This window comes from Anomalospiza imberbis, chromosome 5 (assembly GCF_031753505.1).
Source record: "Anomalospiza imberbis isolate Cuckoo-Finch-1a 21T00152 chromosome 5, ASM3175350v1, whole genome shotgun sequence".
NCBI classification, from domain to species: Eukaryota; Metazoa; Chordata; class Aves; order Passeriformes; family Viduidae; genus Anomalospiza; species Anomalospiza imberbis.
In genome coordinates this window covers 38788589-38811974 of record NC_089685.1, presented here as the reverse complement: position 1 = coordinate 38811974, position 23386 = coordinate 38788589, and the positions used below count along the sequence as shown (strand labels likewise).

Sequence of the window (23386 nt, the reverse complement as noted above, 5' to 3'; positions counted from 1 at the left end):
TAGTACTCACTGGCGGAAGGAGAGACAAGCTCCCAGGCCCCAGGGGCAGGGAGAGGGGGTGCCCCGCAGGCAGGAGCCCAGGGGCGACCGAGGTTGGGTGGGGGCCCAACAGGGATGCTGGCGGGCGCCCCGCAGCCGAGTCTCGCTGCCCTCCCTCATGCCAGGGAATGCGCTTAAAGAACCAGCCGGCCAGACAGCTCTCTCACAGCGTGTTTTATTTGCAGCGGGGATTCCAGGGCAGCGCGCGTGGCCCGAGTCCCGGGGTCTGCCCGCCCTGCCGGGGTGCGGGAAATCCCTGGCCGGGGGCCGGCGCGGCGCTTTGCCTGCAGCCCCAGAGGGAAGCGGCGGCCCAAGGGGCTCCGGGGCTGCCCCTCTCACCCGAGAAGCGTTTGCAGGGGGCGGCCGGGCGCGGGAGGCGGCCCCGGCGGCAGGCGCGGGGTGCCGGCCCTCCGGCCCCTCATAGCGCCTGGTAGGTCCGTCGGGGCAGCGGTGTCCCGGGCGTCTCCGGCCCCGAGTCGATGCTGGCGCTGGGCGAGAGGGAGTCGGCGTCGCGGAGGGACAGCCCTGGTTCCTCCGCCGGGGAGAGACGGTCCACGATGCTGGAGAGGCAGTCCAGGCTGGACAGGGCGCTGCTCTGATCGGCGGCGTACCCTGCGCCGAGGGGAGGGACGGGGACACGGCAGCGCGTTACCGCGGGGAGCCGCGCTGCCTTCCCGCAATGCCCCGGGGAGCGGGGTGGTGCCGGGCCCCGCCTCTACCCCCAGGCCGCGCACAGTCGGGCTTACCGTGGGCCATCTCGGCGCAGTAGACGGCGTCGAAGCTGCTGCCTCTCGCCGACCAAACGGGGCTGCCACAGTCGGCCTGCAAGACAGCGAGGGGCAAGTGCCGACCCTGCCGCCCCCTCCCAGGGGCCAGCGGGACGCTCCCCGAGAAGGGAAAGGGCCATAAAGGCCGGCGGGGAGGGAGCGAAGCAGCCGACCCCCGACCAGGCTGCTGGCCCTGGGCAGCGCCTTCCTCCTCTCCCCCAGCCCCCAGCCTTACCCCTCTAAGGCCGCGCTAAGGGGACAGCAGAAGGGACACGGGGACCCCGGGAGCCGGGGCGCTGCAGGGTGCCCTCGGGCAGCGCTACCGCCCCCCATGCATCCCCGGAAAGCCCGCGTGCGTGCTCAGCGGAAAATCTGGGAAGGGGCCTGTTCTAGGGCAAACCGCCCGCCTTTTCCTGATGTCCGGATGCGTTCGGCCCGACCTACACCCATGGGACTGGTCCCACGGCGTTGGGCCGAGAGGCACCTGCCCGCGGGCCGTCCTGTGGTCCCTACAGCCCTATGGCTCCTGCCTCTGTCTTACCATCCCATCGGAGCAGCTGGAAGTGGGGCTGGTTGGTTCGGAGCAACTCTGTCCCGGCAGGTGATAGTAGTTTTCTACCTGTTCCCTCAAGAGCTCCTGGAGGCTCTCGATGTATCTGATGGCGTTTCTCAGGATCTCTACTTTGGGGAGTCTTTGGTTGGGGTTGGCAGTGGTGCATCTCTTCAGGGTCTCAAAAGCCTGGTTCACTTTCTTCAGCCTCCTCCTCTCCCTCATGGTGGCTGCCTTCCGCCGGTCCATTGTGGTGGATTTTCTTTTGCAGGCTTTGCAAGCCCACATGAGGCAGTGACCAGCTTGGTGGTGGCCAGTGGGAGCTCGGACATGCTCCTCTTCCTCGGAGCAGGCGGGCTCGGGGGGCTCGTGGGCGCTGAAAGGAGGCAAATCCCTGGGCTCAAAATCCTCGGGGAATTCGCCCTCCGGGGAGGAGAGGCAGGAGCTGTCATAGAAGAGCTCGGACGGGGAGAACTTGCAGCTGTCCATCACCTCCATCCCTGCTGCGGAGGCGTCACTAGGGAACGGCGGCCACCGGCTCTCGGCGAGGCGCTCCGCAGCGCGCTGGGGCAATTTCCTCCGTAATTAGGGACCCGAGACCAAGTGTCCTTCGGCTGATGCGGGGGGCCCTTATATATACATGGAAAGGGAGGCTGGTCCACAGCGGCCAGTCTTTATTAGCATATCCCACCACAGCCCCTGCCGGGAGCTGTCTGGGCAAGCCCCCTCCAGTCCCCAGGAGACAATTTGCTCCGCACCGCTCCTTTGGAGCGCCGAGAGATGAACACTTTTCTAACGACCGACCTCCCAAGCACTGGTTGCGACATCTCCTAATTTCCAAACAAGTCTGTGAATTTGCAGTTTGGTGTGGAAAGAGGGGCAGTGGGCGCGCACGAACCGCTTGTCAGTGGCTCCTACAGATCCCTTCCTCTTCTCGGTGTTCACATCTCCCGTTTCCCATCACAGGTTTCTGCGGGAAGGACACCTACAGTGTCTACTTGCATATCTTTATTTCCCACAGCCCGTGATCCAGGTCTAAACTGAAAAATTATAACCTTCTTCTTAGACCTAAGATGTGTTTTTTTTATCTCGAGGAGCGCTTTGCCCAGTAATTAAAGTTGTGCCACCAACCGCTCAAATTTACAGACTGGGGGACAACAATGCACAGCTTCTTGTGGCCTGGAGAGACGAGGAGGGAAACCAGATTTTAGTGCTGCCGGATCGGATCACAAGGAAAGGTACTCACAAAAAAAAAAGTGTACGTGTTTGCTTCGAGACAAATCCCCTTCCCATTCTTTCTCCTTCTCTTGTGACCTGGAGCTGCTAGGGACACAACAGTCAAGCAGTGCCTTGGGCTTGCTAATTTTCTGCTTTCAGGCAAACTTGTACCGTTACAGATGCGTCCCAGCTGCCAGTGCAACAAACCCCTCCTGGAAGTGTAAAATTTCTAACCCCGCAATCCCTAAGTAACTTTACACAAGGGGACAAAAGCCTTGCAGAGCCCCAGCCGCAGCAGTAGCCGAGTGGAGCGGTGCAAGGGTCATTAGAGTGGTAATGAAGCCATTTAACAGGCATTTGCTAACGCGCTGGAATCCTTTGGTTTCATCCAGGTGGCTTTTGTAGCTGAGGAAAATATTATGAGAAGGCAAAGGAAATCTTCCCTACCTGGGAATAAAATTATGTGACCTAGGCTAACTCAAACGGAGAGCAAATGACCCAGCAGCGGAGCCAGTTTGTGTGCCCAGGAAAAAGGCGCCTTCAGTTAGCCTCTCTTCAGGAAGAGGTGATGTGGTGGCACGGTGAGCTGCTTGTCTCCAGGAGACGCTGATCAAGTTAGCAAGGCCGGTAGTGAAGTATTTCCTGAGAGAGATGCCCTGTGGCAGCGCACACCGCCGGGAACCCCTCCGATCCGCACGGGCAAGGCGAAGAAAGGAGGCAAGCAGCTCGGCCTGTGCTGGGGCTGGAGGGAACCCATCCTTGTTTCCCTGCTACCACCACCCTTGAGTCCCCAAAGGCGGATTTCCACTCTTAGGCTAAATTTTTTTCCTTAAAAGCAACCATGCACACACCCTTCTTCCTATGAAAAGATGCAAAGTTATCTAAAAGCTGGGGAAAGCTATAGCTACAATGCTTTGGTTTATTTGCGGTCATAAACACGGGGAGCCCCCTTTGAAATGAATACTGTATGAAAAGCAGGGAGTTGATAAAGGAGTAAAGTTACAGAATGGGAAAGCTCAAAATTTCAGGCTTCTGCTGCTCTGAGGTGCAGGTTGCTGTTTTGTTGGGCCACATCTGAAACAGGACAGCTCCCTATTGTTTTCCTAAGACAGCATCAGTCAGGAGGGGTTCTGCTCAGCAGTAACTTGAACTCTTCACTGGGCTGTGGCGTGCACACACAGACACACACACACAAAGACATACACACAATTTCATTTACCGTGTTTGCGCTGGCTAAAATAGACCTGTTTACATACTTCTGCTTCGTGCACAAATAAACTTGATCTTTAAGTGCCGGTTGCAGTTCCGATCACCTTTCTGTGTTGGTGCATGCTTGGGTTCTCTCCAAGCATGCACTGTAGATCTCCCGGTGCACAACGCCAAGGGCCTCAGTCCCGCTCTCCTGGCATGCAGACCTTTAGCTCGCAGATTTGACTCTTAACTCAGAGGAGCTGAGGCTGTTAAGAAACGTGCTTTTCCCCAAAAGTATTTGAAGAGCAGGAAAAAATTCTTTCCTTTTTCCTTGAGTGTTTTTGGGGAAATGGAAGAAACCATAGCCTGTCACTCAGGAAGAAAAAAAATCAGTAATTAGTATCCCTTAAGGAGCCCCCGGCTCCTCTGGTAAAGTGATCTCAAAACAAATTTGCAAAAATGCAGTAGGCGAGTGGAACTAAAGAAAGGGGGGAGAAAATACGGACTACAAGACTGGCTAATGAGGCTGCTGGCGAAGGGCGGGGTGGGGGGAGGGGGAGGATAGTGCTGCATTTCAGTAGGCTCAAGTCTGGAAATCGGGAACAGCCTTAGCATCAGACACTGTCTGCTCCTCTGGACTGGTAGAGAGAAAGTGGTGAACGAACGTGTCAGGATCCCTTTAAATAGTGTTCCTCACCCCAGCCCTTTCCACTCCTCAGGAATCGTCGTGCCGCACCTATTCCTGGAGGGATTCCAGCCCGTGGGGGCACCGTTTGCAGTGTGCTATCTTTTCCCAAGTCCCACGCCTTTCTATTTAAGAGAAGAAAATCCTACCGAAACCTAAGTCACCGGATTGAGGGGGTGAGAGGTGTTTGCGGTACCCCCGAATTCACCCCCAGCCCCGGCCTTCCGGAGCGCCTTTGCGCTGTGCCCGGCCCCGGCCTCCACGGAGCGCACACGCGGGCGGCGAGAGCGCCTAACTTCATGGTGCCGAGCCGCTCCGCCCCGCTCCGCTCCGCTCCCGCCGTCCGCGGGCGCTGGCAGCGGCAGCGAGTGCTCCTCCGTGATGCCCCAACAACAAAATTGTTTCCCAGTCGGGCTAGTGAGGCCGGGCGCTTCCAGCCGTGTGAGAAACGTTTGGTTCCCCCCAGCGCTGGGAACCGTGCGCACCTAAGTAAACACATTAGTACCTGCCAGAGGGAATTGTATAGTGGACAGCTGAAGAAGGCATTGGCCTCTGATGGCTCCCCGGGACTCCCAGGAGAGATCAAAGAGACACGAGGGGGTTTTTAGCAGCCTTGAGACTGGGAAAAGTCGCTAGTTCCTGCTATCGGAGGGGCGTCCCAGCGAGCACATGGTTCAATTATTCGGCCTCCTACCTCCCTGCCCCCTACACCCATCCCTAGCTCGCCCTCCACAGAAAGACGGAAACTGTGGAAAAATCATACGGGGTCCCCAAAGCAGAAGTGGTCCACGCAGGAATTTTCCCGTGGAAATAGTTGCTGTGTCGCCTCTTCAGCGCCTTGACTCCGAGCTCAGAGTATGAGCTAAGCCTGCTGCTGGCTGTCAGCTTCCCTCCCTGGATTGCGAGCGGTTTCACCGAGGAAAATAAAGATGCATAATATAAAAGCCAAAACTAACCAACCAAAAAACCCAAACAAAACAAAAAACCAACAAAAATGCAAAAAGAAAAGCCTCAAACTAAAAACAAGGCTTTAAACCCTCGGTGGCGTCACTTCAGAGGAAAGTGGTGTCAACGCGGCCGCACTGCAGACAGGCACCCATTCCCCACCTTCCCCCGCCTTCCTCCCATCGTTCCTGGCCCTGCAGGCACCTCGGGCGGGCGATGGAGCTGTGCCACGCCGGGCCGGGCACCCCGCATCGCGGGCCGGCGGAGCCCCGCATCCCTCCGCTCCTGAGGGAATGAGCAGGTGGTTGGTTCTCAGGGGAGCGGAACAGGCAGAGGCGAGGGAAGCTGTGTTGAGCATGGGATTTCCAGCAGGGCACTTGCAATTGCGTAGAAACTTCGATGACTTTCTGCGTGGTCCCTCCGGAAAAAGACTTCATTAAATCACAAACCTCTCGTCTTTACCCAGTTATTGCCCTTTGATTTTGTGATTCCAGGTCCCTGTTTGCTTTGGCTGGGGACTTAAGTAAAGATTATCGTTATTAATATCTAACACAAACATTTTAATTGCAAACACACTGACGACCTTCACTGGGAAGCCCGGCATGTCAGCTGCAGCCGCGGGGGTCACGGAGAGTCTCTTCGGGAGGTATTTTCTTTATTTAATGAAAAAACTCTCCTTTAGGCAAACTTACTCCAAACAATCGCTCAAGTTACCCTGCTGCTGGAGGAGACGCTGCCGTGGGGGTCCTGCCGGGCGGACGGGCGGCTTGTTGAGGTGATTGCCCGGCTGCGGGTAAACCTGGCAGTCGGCTGCCCCGGTGTGGGCGCGACACTGTGGCTCTGAGCGGTGGCTCAGCACGGCTCCTGCCGTGCTGCCCCCTGATGCGGGCAGCGGGTCTCGCGGGGCTCGGATCGCCGTGTAAACTGTGTGTAGCCCTTCCCGCGGACTCGGCGGGGTTTGAAACCACTTAGGAAGGAAGTGGACGAGCTGAAATACTCTCTTACTGGGCAAGTGCCTTCGCCATAGAAGCGAGCTGCACCGTCTCCTCTCCCGTGCCAGGTCTCAGAGGTGGCACGAAGGGCTCCGCGCTCCCCCGCGCACCACTTTCTGAAGAGACCGGGGGTTCCCCGAGGCAACGGGGTTTAATTTGAAAAGAGTTAAAAAATGGGGAACCTGTTGAATCACTGTGCTCACCACACTGTCCCGCCGCAATTGGTCCTTGCAAGGGAGTATCTCGTTAGAGAGCAATTAGAGGTAGTACGTGACTGGTTTAAAAACCCGGCTGGCTAGGGCGGCGCACAAAGGGTGGCAGGAAGGCACGGCCGATTGGAGAGCCAGCTCTCGGGGCAGGCTCTGCCCAGAGTTTCCACTTCAGACGGGTGTACCCGTGCCCCAGATGGCCATGAAGGGGGAAACCTTCCCGAAACACGACTGTGACCTTTCAAAACACAGAAATAAAGAATAAATCAAGGGCTAAAGTTGGCGAGGAGACCGCACGCAGGTAGAGAGTGTCCTCTGCTTGTGGAGGCTGTCCGGAGAGCCCTGTGTGTGTGCCAGTGGCAGAATGCGCTGTTCCCTGGTGGTCGCCCCTTCCCGGGGGTACGATCTATTATAAACCGTAACGCTCTGACTGTGAGCAGCTCCGTTTCACCATCCTCAAAGAAGCTGTGTTTTTTTACATCACTGAGTGAAACGCTTCATATGCTGTTAACCCCCCACCCCCAAACCCTTTCGGTCGCTTAACTCTTTCCTCCCTGAAGGACCCCATTCCCTTCTCCCTCAGGCTCAAGGAAGTCAAGGGGAGTTACCTTTCCTGGGAAGAAACTACAGCTCCCTCCAGCCCCAGAGGGAGCGGACTCCTGTCACCTCCAGTTGCTGCCCCATTAGTGCAGCAGGCCCGTCAGTTTTGCCACAGACAAGCCCCGCGTTCAAGTCCTCGGTGCCGAGAGAAGGTGAGACGCCCTGAGCCTCTCCCAGCTCAAAGACCGCGGCAGGAGGTCGGGGTGGGGTGGGAAGTGGGGAGGACGACGGGCGGGAGTATCTTCTTTCATGCCCTGTTTCTACCCTCACCTTCCACGTGCAGGGCAATGCCGGCGAAGCATCTTTGCCTATCAAGGTACTCGAGCGGCACTGTTGGACATTTTAGGGGAGCAATATCGCTTTGCAGGGGGACTTGGGTTCCGCAAGCACGGCGAGGAACGGGGCGGTGGAGCGCTGCGGGCGGACAGAGAAGCGGCGGGTCCTGTCCATACACCGACCCGTGCCCGCCCGGCTTCCCCGAGAGCCCGCGGAGACACGGGTGATTCACACCGCGGGTGCGGCCCTAAAGGGGAAACCTTGGAGGATTAAACGAAGGAAAAATCTGTCCCATGTCTGTCCCGAAAAATCTGACCCTCCAGCCAAACGGGTCGTGCTTCTGCTACATGGTTCTGACTCTTCAGGCCTTCATTCACTGAAGTCAGTGGCAGGTTTGAACTCCGGCATCGGGTTATTTGTGAAATTAAGAGGACGGAAGGAAAACACTGTAACACAAAGAGCTTTATTTTACAATCCAAGAAATCCATCTGTTCTTATATACAATATCACATTCCGCCATTTAAATATATATGTTATGTTTACAAAAGAAAAGACAGTACTGAAATTATTTACAGGAACGAAATGAGGCGGGGACTCCTTAAATATGACTCACACGCAATGCAACCAAGAGCTTCACTCAGACAGGAATGAACTTCCCGGTGAGTCTCAAACAAAGCGGATCACCGGTACACAGGTAAGTATCTTAAATTAAAAAAAAAAATGAAAAAAAAAAAAAAGGGTGGTTTATGCAACACAATTTAAAGAAAACAAAACTCGGGAAAAAAAAAGGCAAGGGAGAAGTCTGTCTGGCTCGAGTCCGTGGGAGCCATTTTCTTTGGGGTAGGTGTACCTTAATTAGATTTTTAAAAGGGCCCTGCTTGGGCTTTCCACTGTGTGAATTTGCTTCGTTACTTGGTTTAGAGGAGAGAGGGTGGAGGCTCCATCTCCGTTAAATATACTACCACAAAACCAGGTTTATTTCTCCACCGCTTCCTCCGCGCTGGGCAGTTTGGGATCGTCGGAAGAAATACTGTCCACTATTGAAGAGAGGCAGCGAAGGCTGCTGGAGGCCGACGACTCGACAACGGAGACTCCTGCTCAACGAGAGAAAGGCATTAAAGAGCAGACCGCCCCTCCTCGCCGGGGGCTCCCGGCTGCCGGAGAGCCCGGGCAAAGGAGGGAGCGTGAGAGCCGGACCGCTGGGAGCGCGGCCGTCGTGGCGGGGGAAGGGGGCTCGGGCCCGGGGGCGGCGGGCGAGCCGGGCCGGCAGGGAGGGGAGCAGGGCCCGCGGGGCGAGTTACCTTCTTTGGGGCTGACTCCTAGGGCTCGGGAATGGTCAGAAACGCTTTGCCAGTCGGAGCTGCAGGTGCTCAGGAAGTCCGAACTGGGGATCTGCGGCACACAGGCGGGAGCGGGGAGACACGGGGAGAGGACGGGTGTTAGTGGGGCTGCCGCGGCTCCCCGGGCCGGCGGACCTCTGGAGGCCCGAGGGCTGGCAGGTTCCCTGAGGAGCGCCCTCCGCGCCCGCCAGCCCTCCCGGCCCCCGCAGCGGCCCTGCCGAAGAGGAGGAGGAGGGAGGGGACGGGCGCGGCGGCGCTGCCGTGGCGGCGGAGGGGCCCAGCGGCAGTGCTTACATTTCCCTGCTTGGGGCTGAAGCTGAAGGGGTCCCCTCCAATCTCCTGCATTTTCTCCTGCTGATCCAGCCTGTGCAAGAGGTCCTGCAGCCTCTCGATGTAGCTGATGGCGCTCCTCAGTATCTCCACCTTGGGCAGCCTCTGGTTGGGATTCGCCACAGTCCGCCTTTTCAGAGCCTCGAAGGCTTCGTTGATCTTCTTCAGCCTTCTCCTCTCCCGCAGGGTGGCTGCTTTCCGTCTGTCCGTGGGGGCCGACTTTCTCTTGCAAGTTTTACAAGCCCAGATCAAACACTGGCCGGGGAAGTGAGGGGGTTGTAGTCCCGGGGGTGCCAGCACATGCTCCTCTCCGCTGCTGTCACTGCCGGCCTCCGGCTGCATTTGGTCCTGACATGGAGACAAGGTGCCATCGCTGCCGGGGTACAGCGGGGATCCCTCAGCCATCTCCAGCTGCTGCAGGGCTCCATTCTCCCCATCCAAGTAGAAGAAATAGGAGCCAGTTTCAAAAAGGTCCATCATGCTGTCCCTGGGCCTCTCTGCCTGCTTGAGTTGGGTGGCAATCTCAAAAACACCCCGAGGAACAACTCAGATGGAATTTAATTAGTGCAGTGACATAAGTCCCCCCTGCTTTATATAGGAGCTGCTGAAACCCTATCCAACTTTTAGCTGTCGCGGTGTATCACCCTCCAAAACTGATTCCAGTCCGTCTCCAGGCGCTGTCCTGAGAATATCTCCTATTTAAATGGGGAGGGGGAACACGAGAGGTGGGAGACAAATTAGAAAAAAAATTAAAATAAACAAAGAAAAACAAAACAAACCCCCCCAAAAAAAACCAAAACAAGCGGAAAAAAGTATAACCCAACTTTGCACCCTCCCCCGAAATGCCGTGAGTTCGGGGCGCAGCGAGGTGGGGGCTCGGGAGCAGCGTCTCGGCGCGGCGGGCGGCCCCGGCCCCGCAGCCGAGCCCTCGGGGGCACGGCTGGAGCACAAAGGCGCGGGGCTGCGCAGGGAGCCCTTCCCCAGCCCACCCCTCACACCCCCGGCGCACGCTCCCTCGCCGGGGCTAAGTATAGATGTTTAAGGAGAGATTTCAAAGGCAGCCATCACTTTCCAAATAGACGGGTTAATATTTTCAGTAGAAGCCCCTGCTATTTCCACCCCCCGCCACCTTCCCCTTGCAGCATGCCATTCCTGTGACCCAAGCCACCCGGGCCAGCCCAAGGTTAGGAGCCAAGCTCGCTGCTCCTCCACACACACGGGGAAGGTTGCCAAGGTTGCTGTGCTGCGATGATGAGGCACCCACAGATAGTGCACCTCGGCTTAGCCTTTCAGTGTGAACTTTCCCACGTTGCCCATGAGGTGACAGGAGTGATTCCAGGTGACTGGGTTACAGTGTGATGGGGCTCGCTGGACAGCCCTTGTCCTTGACGCTGTTTAGGGCAAGCAAAGCCCAGGCATATGGTGTAATTGAAGTTTAATCCCTTGGGGCTGGCAGGGTAGAGAGAGCTTCCTAGACACAGAGACAAAAATGGAGCTTGTGACCACTCTCTCTTAGCTTATACTGTAATGTCACATCACATCTGGAACTGCCTCACATAAAGAAAGCGGATTGGGAAAATGACCTCTTTGTGCCTTGTGTTCTTTAAATACCATCTAATGTCTTTATGCTTATGTAAATATGTATATGTGTAGAATGCCTGTGCATCCATATCTATATGCCCACACACATGTATGTATATTTATGTGGATAAGTAAGTATATTCCTGTGTGTTTATGTATATACACGTGTGTAAGCTTTTTGTAGAAACAATAATACATGAAGATGAAGCACCTGCAATGGTCTTATAGCTCTCAAATATAGCTACAAACTTCAGCTTTCTGTAGGCAAGTGTGGTGGTATTGTTAATTTCTCTAAAGCCACAATGAAATTAATCATTGACTTGACTGTTTCTCCAAAACTGCAAACCAATTTTTTGGAGTACAAAAATCTTTAACACTAAGAGTACTTGTGGTTTTGTTTTCACCACATTAGTGTTGTTGGCATGGATCTCATTTCTGCTTTAATGAGGCAGAACGATATCCAGTTTTGGATGAGACAGAGAAATTCAGACTGTTCGCAGCAAAACTAGTTTTCATACTATTCCACCACTGAGGTTTCTTCCCTCTTCAGATTAAAGAAAGGACAGTCTGGCAGTTAAGAACATACAAAACAGTTTCTCAGTTTCCATGTTCTGCAACTTGCTTTCTCTTTGACCTTTGACCAGTCACTTACTTTTCCTGTGATTTAATTTTCCACCTTTAAAGAGGGATGTAATATTGACCTTTACCCATCCGTTGTGTCTCTGATTTAATTTGCTGACTATCCATGGAAAAGCTACTCCTTTACATGCTTTTGGATATTATAGGGGTCATTGTCCCATAGCATTAGTAATGATAGTAACAAAAAAACCCAAAGCAGCAACAACAAAAACCAACCAACCAAACACAAACACCCCCCCAACAAACAAAAAACCCCAAACTCCACAAACCAAAAGTGCACTGATTGTTTATTTTTTCCCCCACATTTACTATGCTCATTTTTTTCCTTTTAATCTTTTGTTTCTTCATTACTACCCTGGGAATGTTTGGAACAAGACAGACAAAATCAGCCTACTGGTAAGGTACTCAGATGAAAATTTAGTTTAAGAGAGAGTGATAATTACCAAATTGTTGTTGTCCTTTCAAGAGTTTTAAGTGGACTCAGCAAGTTGGGAAACTGCAAGTTTAGGAGCCAGATGCTCCTGCTGCTTTCAACAGATTTTTTTTTTTTTAACAGGAAACAAAATATGTTCTTTCTTCCCAGCACTTAGTGACAGAGGAAACAGATTCAGTTCCTCACAGCAATGTGGGCACAACATAATTAGTCCTTTGTAGGAATAACTGATAGGAGCAAAACTCTTAACAACTGTAAATAAATTTTCATTTGAATGAAAATTATCAGTTTCCCCATCATATAAGAAACTTGAATTTTGCTGCATCTCCCACTCCAGCTCCTTGGTTTATTTAACACAGCTAGCAAACAGCCCTAGCACGTATGAATAAAATATTCTCAGAAATGCTCTCCATTGCAAAACTGAATCAAGTGGAGGATTCAAAAGTTGGTCTGGGCCTTTTTTCTCTTCATGCTTTGTATTCCTTATAATGTCAGATATAAGCACAAAGACATAAGAGGAAATAAAAGCACGTGAATAAGAGCAACTGGACAGAGAATTGAAAGGAGGATCACTACTGAAGACTGCTTGTAATTTCAGTTGACTTGGTAGAACCTCACAGAAAAAATTACTTTGAAGCTAGTTTTAATTCTATTGTTCATGCTTTTGTGCATGGTAGCTCTACTGAAAATATACTTTCAAGATATTTATACAAGTAAAACTCTGATGTGTTGTATTTTGTTTACAAGGTCTATTATCTTTACCAAAGAAGTATTTCAGAAAGTCAGTGAGTTGTAAATTCAATGAGTGGTCAGGATGACCAAATACAAGAAAGATGCACGGCATTTTAAGTCACAGCTGGCCTCCAGGAGTTAGATCCCTCTAAATTCACTTTGCCACATACAGTTTTTCTGGATAACTGTGGTTGATTAATAAGCCTGGAACTGCCTGGGTCACTCTTGACACCTTAAGGCTTAAGCAGAAATTTAGTCCGGAACTATTAAGAAGTATTTTGTCAGCTAGGACTTACTTAACACTTCATACCAGTCCATGTTTCTTCTTTTTCTCCTTCGCTTTTCTCAAGATTCTTCCAGCCACAGGCACAGTGCATTTTAAATCTTTGATCTCTTTGACCCTTCATTGAAGTCGTGTTGGTAATCAGTGAGGATCCATCGTATCCCTTCCTGTGTGTCACTGTGAAAGGGAACCTGGGTGAAGGTGAAATTTTCAGGCCTAGTTATAGCCCTGTTCTACTCATACAATACCTGATTTGAGGGATAACTAGACACTTTGGTACGAGGGTAATTATTCTTAAATGGCTTCTGGTAGACTTGTGAAGTGCAGGTTACCAGTGTAGGTCCAGCTGCGGGCATATTGGGGCTCTCAGAGTTTTTCTGCACTTCAGAAATGGAAATCTTTCTAGTTACACTCTCACTCTCCTCTTCTTCCTTTTACACTGATGTTCAGCAGATTCTTTCTTAGCAGAAACTTTCAGCATTTTATTGTTAATACAAGATGTTGTTCTTCTGCCTTTGCCTTTTCAAACTATTTATATTCTTCTAAATGTGTTTTTGGACTCCCTCTCACATTTTACTTTATATCTTCTACTGATTGCTATTTCCAACATATTTTTTCTTTTCCCCACAGGAAAAATAACACCCTTTAAAACTGTATAATTTTTCATCTAATTTCTCAACAGAAAAAAAAAAAAAAGCTCTCCTCATTACTGTCTCCAGGCAAGCACTTAGAGTACTGACAACCTCTTTGCTACTGAAAACCTCTAGGCTATTGCTCTTTTTGTGTTCTCTGTCAATTCCAGTTCACACAGGCTTTCTTACCTGAGTCAGGTAGGTTGTTCAGGTAAGGGTAGGTGGTGTTTCTAGAAATATGTGTTACTGCCCATGTTTTGCTGTCACTAGTAGTAGCCTGTGTAGTGACATAGTTAGGACACCAGTCTAAGCTGTTAACAGGGTTAATTGTCTGTCATTCTTCATGATGTGTCACTAGGTACACTCAGATACTCACACAGGATATGTTTACATTCTCATTTCACTTTGTCAGGAATGCCTTTGTCAAGGAAATCTCTGACTAGCCCTGACTTACTGCACTTTCTGCTCTCTTTACAGGGTGCTCTCAAAGGTGTGTCATCTGGGTTCTGTTCATGAAAAACTAAGCGGGAAGGCACCCTAAAATGTTAAGGGGATGCTGGGTCTTCAGCACTGCCAGGCTTGACAGATCTGTACCTGGCTCTCCTATATGATCCACTGACATTTGTAGTCACAGTTCTTAGGGAACAACTAGAGAAGTGTGATTTGCTGCTGAAATAGAATATTATGCTAAGGATTGCAAGTAGAGGATTAGAAACTTCATCCCTCCTTTCCCTTCAGAAGGATATTTTAAGCATCTGCTTTGTAGGATGTTTGAAATGGCTGACAGATGTGTAAGGGGAGAGTTGGCACACCAAAGATTGGTTGTCTGTTAAAAAGCATGTATCTATTCCTGAATCTACAAAATATTACAGAAATGTTTGGTAAATAGAGATTTTCCATGAGTTTTCTTCAAAGTTTGGGCAATGGAGGCTCTACGAGGGACAGCATTTTTTATGTTAACTATGACCTATGGAAAATTTAAGCAAAAAGAACCTTTCTGACATTCCCAGAAGTAATAATAATAGTAATATGTCCTGCTGCTGGAACAAAGTGTGTCAAGCTTCCTGGCATGTGGTATGTAGCAGCACTTCTTAGCTGAATTTCATTATCTCTTCTTGCCTTAAAATTAATTTCACAGGGGTCTGTAGGAATAACACAGCCCAGCTTTAATTCTTGATTTTAATTTTTATATGATGTTAGACTTACCTGACTTTTGTTTACCTAGAATTTTTTGTTCATTTGACCCTATTAAAATTCTGCTTGTCCAAGGATTTGATATTATTTGCATATCCACAATATCACATGCATTCTCACTGGAGATTTAGGAACTGACTAGAGGAAGTGTGTGTACTGTACATGCCAATGCTCGTATATAAGTATGTGACACTTTAAAGAATTTAAAAGCACATGGTAGCAACCATCCCTCAAATGTAAATTTTACAAATGAGGCAGTGAATGAACAGTGTGCTCTGGAGCTGGGGAGCCAGAAAGGCAGAGACCTGGAAAAGACAACTTTGTATAAATTTACAGTCTTTGTAGGGGAAGGTTTAAAAATTCTTATTCACAGAGGTCTCGACTGTATAGCTATTCAAAATTATTGCTGTTTGCCTTTGATTGGATATGGACTTTAGTGTTCATATCAGTTACAGTCCTGTTAGTATCTGAGAGGTGCAACCTTGCTAACTAAACAGACTTCTCCGTTCAATATGGTAAGATAGGGTTTCATTGCAGCTCTCATGTTGGCCAGTTATGAGACACAGTTCTAAATGGCAGATGCTTTAATGCCTGTGTCAGGGTCTACAGTGACAAATAGTCACCACTGCACAAACACATTTATTTTACTACAAGACGTTTTCCTGGGGAGGAGGGAGTGCCTATCAGAAACTGGAGGCCCATTGCACTGTTGCTGGCTGGAACAAGCATTTTCCATGGTTCTATCCACAAGCAGGGATTTCTTGCAGGAAGAAAGGGAGTAATAATGACAGATGTCTTTTACTTGTGATTAGGCAAACATGGGGAACATGAAATGTGGCATAAATAAAAGACACATCACATGTTGTGCAATCACTTGTTGTTGTCATGTACTTTGTAGTGAGGCAAAAGGCTATTTTTACAGTATATGCTGATTTGTCTGTTTACACTACAGACTGTTGGAAGCGTAAAATGCATTTTCACACCATGTTGTTTCCGAACATGATGACTGTGACATCTAAACCTAATCTCAGTCCAAAGGGCAATAGTCAAACCATAATTCTGCAAGTGAAGGGAAGAAAAGGGTATGTGAAGAGCAAGTTTCTGCATCCAGCACAGGCTGATCACATCCCTGCTGTCAATGTACAAAAAAAGAGTTTGGTGCTCAGACTGTGGAAAAGTGACAGCTCACTGTTCTGGGCCTCTTACAAGGGATTTTTGCAGAGCCATGGACCTTCATGGAAAACTGGTATGACAATGGCTTGGGGGTGGAAGCTGTGGAGATGCACTGAGGGTAATGAATGCAGGAAGGTCTCTCCTTAGCAATAACACAGGGATTGTTTAAAACAGCAAATCACAAAACTATGAAATTATTATGCTGAATTATTCACTTTCAAAAAGAAAATAGCTGCTGTTTTCGGAACTAGCAGCTATTGAGATAAAGTCATCTGGAAAGAAATTTGCACTGTATTAAATAGCAGTGATGACCTTGAATATTGTATCCTGTTGTTACGGGAACTTGTTGCACAGCTGCAAAACTGTTTTGGGCTGTGAAGGTCACTCAGTTATTCATCTATGTGACATTTAAGGTACATGCTTATATACAAGGTTGGTTACCTGTGATCTGCCACTCCAAGAAATACAGAGGTCTATACTGTACTCCTTTACCTCTGTATTCCGTTCATGTCTCATAATTTCACTTACTAACTTCTGCATGTTTATATACTAAGATTTCATTTACTTTGGTATTCCTGAAGGCTCAAAAACTCCTAAAGTACACTGGAATCTAGATGTTTTCACATAGTTTCTTGAATGTGCCATGGGTATGTGGCACAAAGCAAAATCTGCAAATCTATTTCTAGAGATTTTTGACATAATTAAATGGCTCTGATGACTACTTCTGTGCCATGTTAAAACACCTTGGTGATGTTCCAAAATCCAAAGCAGTCTAATGGTCTCTCCTAAAAGAGAACATGACATTTCTCAAGGTATGGAAAGAACCTTGGCTGAGCTGATACTCTTCCTTCCCCGTGCAGTTCATCTGGCACATACAAAGACAGGAATGAAAGTCGGATAGTATTCAGAGATTCTATATGACAAAATGGGTCTTACTCTTTTCATTCTAATCAGATTTCAAAAAACCATGCTGAAAACCCACTTGTATTTCATTTTCCTCCAGACTATTCTGGACAACATTTCAGGGAAACTGCACAGACTAAAAGATTGCCAGATACCCTCTTGGCCTGCAAAAAATCATCCAAAATAAGGCTTCACCTGAATTAATGTAAGCATGTGGATTTTTGGCGAAAGTGTATTGATTGTGTTTTTTGGGGAAATTACTTGAAAATTAAACACCAAGGAAAAATTTAGAAGAAGAAACATAATCTATTCTGATTAGATAAACAATCCCTGAAAAAGTAATCTCAGATCTGTGTTTTGAAAGTGGTAACTGACAACTTATATCTATGCTTAGAGAAAAATAGTGAGAAAAAAAATTTTTGTGAAGTGTAAACCAGCTGGATAATAACAGAATCTGTCAACCTGTAATGTCATTATTTGTGAACAGCATTCATGCATTAGAGCAGCCTAATATATGTGTTTTCCTGGAAGTGTAAGCTTTTCATTTATTACTTTGAAGTATTATTGACTACTATAAGAACTAAGAAATAGAATGTACTAAAGTTATTGTGCACTAGCAGTTCCTAAATAAACTCCACATGACCAATAATAAATTAATTCTACTTTTATAGGTCCATTCATAGTGGCCTAGTCATGCTCTGTTCAATGGGAGCTGCTGAGTGCTTTGGACTTCTAAAAAGCCCACTGTATAAATGAGATGAGATTCAATCTTTTGTCATCTTTTAACCTGTGAAATCCATCCTGTACAATATACAACCCTCAAGGACATTGTGGTAAAGAGACTGACATTATGAGAAGCCTTAGAGACACTTTTCCTACAGTTTTTTTCCCAAGGAAATCACTTTTCATTAGTACAAAAGAATTAGAAATCAGCTTCCAAGGTTTCAATATCATTAATGAAGAATTACCAAGAAAGACTGCCCATTAATTAATAAATAGCTAATTACTTGAAATTTCTTTCAAAGAAGAGAATCCTCTGAAGGCTCTGGATCACTAGGATTGCTCCATTTGGATCCAAAAGTCATGTAAATTTACATAAATACTATATATATATATATATATATATATATATATATATAGTCTTTCTGTAAATGGCTGTATATATAAACTATAGTCTTTCTGTACATGCTGTACATGACTATATCTATAAACTTTCTGTAATATATATAGTCTTTCTTAATCAGCTATATATATATAGGTGGATCAAGACTATATATACATATATATAGTCTTGATCCAGCTGATGCTAGGCCTGAGTATTTAATGGAATAAGGAGTTATTAGATGATCACAATTGGCACCAACTTTACAGACTGTATCATTTGTCATACTGGCTGAAAAGTAGTATGTGAACACACTCAAACAGCATCAATGCCTCATGGCTGCTGATATTTAGCTGTCTTTACAGGCAGAGAATGTGTCTTTGCTGAAGATGATTTTATACAGGCAGTAGCAACAGTTTATAAACAATAAAGAATCTGCAGAGGCTTGGATTATCACCTCTCATTGTGGAGCTTTCTTAGTCAAGCATATCAAATTTGACATTTCCATGGTCCCAGGAATTTTGTGACACTTCACATAAACTATTTTCCAGAATTCCAGCTGTTCAGTACTGTATTTATGTCCTGATTTAGCTAACAGTGAACTTGCTTAGCATTTTTTGGAACTTCTAAGCTGTTTGTGAAGTCATGTATCTGAAGTAAGAAGCGAAAATACAAGACTAGAAAAAACAATGTCACTTTCTTGAGATGTATGGTATTCTCTGAGAGGAGATAAATAAGTGCTCACAATGTCCCTGAACTGCAAGTCAGACACGAATTTTACAATCAGTAGAGACACTGCCTGATGTCATCAAATAATTCTCTTTTCTCTGACCAACATGAGCTAGCTAATAAAAAGAAATCATAGCTGCATTTTTATTTCTGAAGAAAGTCACCGAGTCACCTTAGTTATAGCACATTCAAGACCTGCATGCATGCACAGAACAATAGTAATGCCTGTTACTCAAACTGATGTATATAGAGAGTTGAAAATGAGACTAAAGTTAGTCAAACTTCTTTATGTGACTTTTCCAATGCCCCAAAAATTCTTAGTCATGATATAGAGTGGTCTTATCAACTGTGCCAGGTTCTTGGAAGGAATTAGCTTTCTGGTTGTGATAGCTGATTTAGTTTTAAGTTCTTTGAGATTATTTTAATAAAAAATACCTGGGGCAGAAATGTGAATTCTTTGTGATTTATTTGCAACTTTATAGTAACTGATAACAGAATTTATTTTCATTTGAAGAGTCCAAGTTAGACCAACAGCTTTTTCACTTGAGCTGTCAGTGCACACTGTTGATCCCAACAAACAGTTGTGCTGAACTCTGGTGAAGATAGAAATTGCCTAACAGATATTTCTGAAAGAGATTGCATGATATGACTTGACAAGTTCTTCTTGTCCTGCATATCACTTCTTGACCAGTTTGCTACCATTGGTTCAACACAGTGGCAATCCTAGTTTAGATCTTCATGATCTTAACTCTATTGTACCTGAGGAAATGCAGTACTAAGAACAGATTGGACTAGACTCAGCCATCCTTACATTTTGTTCTGCCGTAAGAATTAATATGTGATAGCAACTATTGATCTGAACTAAATGACATCGTTTAAAAAATATGACACAGACATCACACCAGTCACATATAGTCTATGTCCATCATCCGCATACTTGCTCTTGGACACAGTGAGCTTACAGAAATAATTAATGGATAAGTGTGACTCTTCCAACTTTCAGTGTTACAGAGCACATCCCTGCCTGCTTCTGTTAGTATCTGTTTACAGATATGTTGCCCATCAATTTATCTAATCCCTTTCTGAACATCCCAAAAGTGTCTCACCTCCCAAAGTATTTTTTGCAATTACTTACATCTGATAGGGCTTGCAGGATCAAGTCCCAAAGGACAAACCAGTGAAAGGAAATCTAGATAGATAATCCTCCTTGGACTAACCATGAGAAGGGTCTCAGAGCTGCCAAGAGACATCAGGGAGTGCATAGGTTAGCACATGCCAGTTAGCACTAATGCCATCAAGGGCCTGATTCCACATGGGATTTATGTGCCTGTGCCCCAATTTGAGTGCCTAAATTCACGTGTACTTTCAAGCCTTGCTGCTGCAAGACCCTAGAGATGTCTGGAAAGGTATATGTGCTGCATTTTTCATCAGTAAGTTTGCAGGTGTCTCTAAACATGATCTTCTGGATGGATGCAGAAATCATTTGTTGTTGGCTTGGCAGAGCAGCTAGGGGCATTATTTTTCATGTGCTGACATATTGACAGGACCTAGAATAGATGAAGTCAGAACACACTTTCTAGATTGAACCTCAAATGCATCTTAGCCAAGGACATTTTATGTGGCAGTTCAGTACTTGTCATTCTTGATGAGATTGTAACTGTCTCTTAGTGAAGCCACAAGATAAATGGCCATCTTCACATACCAAGGCCCTGAGTAACCTGATCAAACTTTGAAGTTGGACCTGGGTTGGATGACCTCCCCAGGTCCTTTCCAGACTAAATTTCTCTAATACTCTGTTCTAAAGCTGAGGAAGATCAGTCGTAAGCAACACAGGAAAAAAAATGTTGGGAAAGAATGGATAGCATGGACACGTTAGGACAGAATCAGAAAGGCAAGGGACAAGTCAAGAAATCAATATCAAAACTCATAAAAATTAGGGAGGAACTTCTATTAAGGTTTGATTTGCAGTATCAAGAAAACAAAGCAGACCTGAACAGAGAGAAAGCCATTTAGAGGTGATGCTAGGCTTAATGCCTCTATCAATTCAAAATGCTATTAAAAAATGAAGTGCAATTAGCTGGTTAACAAAATTATTGGCACTAATAACAAAAGTAGAAGGTGTCAGGACAGGACAGAAAAACCAAGAGGTAAAATTATTAGATTAATTTACATGTTAAAACTGGTTTGGCCTCAGTGTAATTAGAGAATTGCCTGAAATTATCTTTGCCATTTTCTGACATCTTTGAGAACAGCTGGTAGATGAGTGAGCTTGCAGAAGAGTATAGATGGGCAAATGTAAAGCAGAAACAGAAGGAATGGGACTTGTAGATGAGGAGTTCAACCTAAGTTTCTGTGAAAATACTAGAAAATTATACAATATTTGTGTACACCTGTAAAAATACAAAGGGGTGAATAATGCCAACATGGAGTAAATTTGTTCCTGTTAAAAAATCCCTAAGACTAAGCTGTGCCAAATGGATTTGTGTTATGCAATAAGCAGAAATATAGCAGAATATAAGGAGAATAAGCAGAAATTATTTAAATGAAGTTTTATTCTACATTTTCACATGCCATCCTCATATGAACACTGTGAAAATGAAGACTATGTAATGAAACTAATATGCATAGTCAAATCTTTGTAAACTCATCAAAGCAGAATTCTTAAATGAGGGACTTCCCAGAGTGTTGCTCTAGGAACTTTGGTTTTAATTAATAACTCATCTGGTTGAATTGAAAATATGCTCATCAAGTTTGCAGATATCACAGAGACATCTTGAATTATCAACTTTTGGAGGACTTTTGTAGATTTCAAATTGTTCATGACCTCAATTTGACGAGGACCAGGGCACAAATGAGCACTTCAGGGGGTAAGATCACTGCAGAAATATAAACTGAGTACCTAGGTAAGTGGTAATTCTACAGAAGAAGGAAACTAATAGTTATGGTGAGTTGTAAGATGAACATATATCATGCTGTTCAGAAAAGAATCCCACACATCCCACTAGGACATACAAACAGGTCAGAGGCACATGAGGTACTCCTTCCCTCCTGTTCCAGGCTGGGAAGACTTAGCTGCAATTCCATGTCCATTTTCAGGGACTGCACTGCATCTCAAAACTGATTGTTTTGAGATCTGAACTGAGAGCTGGTACAGCTATAGAAAGCACAGAATGGGAAGACGAAATGCTAACAAGAATGGTGAGGTGCTTGGAAACATTGTGTAAATGTTGAATGAATGTTGGGATAAAGAGTATAGGAAAGTCAAGGGAAAGTGCCGGCAGTGATCAAACAAACAGTAAACACTGCTGCAAAGAGGAACAGAGTAAAATGTTGCTGGTGTTTATGTGGATGGAAACAAATAGATGCAATCAGTTATAATAAGGCAGATTTATGTCAGTGTCCTGATAGAAAGAAAAACCCAGATAGCTTGGCTATTGGCAGAGAAGCAGCAAATCAACTTCTGCTAGAAGTGACACTGCCTTCAAGCAAAATATGCAGACTATGGGACAATGAGATTCCTTTTTTTGCCCTATTTTGCTATGAAATATATTATAATTGTTCCTTATTATGAAGAATTCTACTTTTTTGGAGGGGGATAACTGAGGAGCATTAAAGGTAGAAGAAGAAAAGCAGTCAAGATATCAGTGCTCTTGCGGGGAGGGAGAAGATCCAACCAGGCTCCTGTAATTTTTTATTACTGTACTTCAGGTGTTGAACAGCTGTCTTCCACATTTCATGTAAGAGCCTGCCCCCCTCATGGTATATCCCTTTCTGAAAGAATATCTGAATATTCTTGAAAATAGCACTACTGGGACAAGACAGATAATGCACGTGTGATTCCCTAGTGTGATGATTCCCTGAGATGTGATAAACAAGGATAAACAGTTCCCTGTTCTGAATCAAGAAGAGGATGAAAGTAAATCAGTGTGTTATTTGAGTGCTTAAAATAAAAGCCTAGTGGTTTACTTCGGGACTTTTTAGAAGGAGAAATCAGAATTGGCAATTCCAGTTGAATTAGACAACAATTTTTGTCTACATCATCAATCCTTATTTTTTCCTAAGTCTCATTCATAATTTCTGAGAATTCCTTTCTTGAGTTGCTGGTTTTCTTAGTGCTTTGAGTTTGGCCACTTACCTGTCAGCTAAGGATTCTGCCCAAGAGTTAAGCACTGTAACATTTAAATGTCCTTGAAATTCTTGAACACAACCCATCTCCTATTTTATGTCATTACTCCTTTCTTAATAGCTTTCTTTTTGACCTTCACACATGCAAAAAAAAAAAAAAATCCATGGAATATGAAGCAGATTGTAATGTACCTGGTCTGTATACTGAAAACTTCCTATGCCCAAGAGCCACCAGTGTTTCTGGTACACAGAGAAGCAGGAGAGGAGCACACATTTGGAAAGGCTAGAGTGCAGGAGATTGCTTTGGTTGTCCTGTGTGCTCACTGCTTCATTGTGGAACATGACTGGGCTGAGTGCCTGGGCTATTCTGATGCTGTTGGCCTCAACCGCTTCCCCTGACTCACTTCCTCCCAAAAGCAGGGTTTGGATTACCCAGCAATGCCAGCAGACCCTCACTGCCAGTCACATGCTATTTCTTTGGCATGGAACTTTATTTGAATTGTTTGTGACCTGTGTGCAGCACAAGGCTAGCCTCCGCTGAAATACGGAGCCTAAAATTATTCTTGCAGTCCTTCTCCAGAAAGAACTGTGCATAGTTCTTCTACAGTATATACTGTATTGATTTCCTAAATGTGATTGAAAATATCCTATATAGATTACCAAGACTTGTTTAAGAATAGAAATTGTAATAGAAAACATAATTTAATTTGATTTGTAT

At 46.4% G+C, this 23386-nt stretch overlaps 2 protein-coding genes across 2 annotated transcripts; both read right to left on the bottom strand.

Moving 5' to 3' along the window:
• Positions 1-314: 314 nt before the first annotated feature.
• On the bottom strand, positions 315-1941 carry MYF5 (myogenic factor 5). Its single transcript, XM_068190306.1, has 3 exons — positions 1348-1941; positions 786-861; positions 315-651 (listed from the first exon to the last, which is right to left on the bottom strand). Exons 1-3 carry the CDS (start codon positions 1852-1854, stop codon positions 458-460), a joined length of 777 nt encoding a protein of 258 aa, XP_068046407.1. The 5' UTR covers positions 1855-1941; the 3' UTR covers positions 315-457.
• Positions 1942-7921: 5980 nt separating this feature from the next.
• MYF6 (myogenic factor 6) lies at positions 7922-9662 on the bottom strand. Its single transcript, XM_068192005.1, has 3 exons — positions 9107-9662; positions 8774-8864; positions 7922-8566 (listed from the first exon to the last, which is right to left on the bottom strand). Exons 1-3 carry the CDS (start codon positions 9620-9622, stop codon positions 8448-8450), a joined length of 726 nt encoding a protein of 241 aa, XP_068048106.1. The 5' UTR covers positions 9623-9662; the 3' UTR covers positions 7922-8447.
• Positions 9663-23386: the final 13724 nt, after the last annotated feature.

Bases quoted from the DNA above. Each gene is read 5' to 3' on its own strand.
- MYF5 (XM_068190306.1), bottom strand. From the start codon at position 1,854: ATGGAGGTGATGGACAGCTGCAAGTTCTCCCCGTCCGAGCTCTTCTAT. The intron at 862-1,347 runs GTAAGACAGAGG...GCTGTCTTGCAG, and splicing joins CCAGCTGCTCCGATGGGATG to GCCGACTGTGGCAGCCCCGT. The intron at 652-785 runs GTAAGCCCGACT...CCCTCGGCGCAG, and splicing joins CTGCGCCGAGATGGCCCACG to GGTACGCCGCCGATCAGAGC.
- MYF6 (XM_068192005.1), bottom strand. From the start codon at position 9,622: ATGATGGACCTTTTTGAAACTGGCTCCTATTTCTTCTACTTGGATGGG. The intron at 8,865-9,106 runs GTAAGCACTGCC...TGTGTGCCGCAG, and splicing joins TCAGCCCCAAGCAGGGAAAT to ATCCCCAGTTCGGACTTCCT. The intron at 8,567-8,773 runs GTAACTCGCCCC...CTCGTTGAGCAG, and splicing joins AGGAGTCAGCCCCAAAGAAG to GAGTCTCCGTTGTCGAGTCG.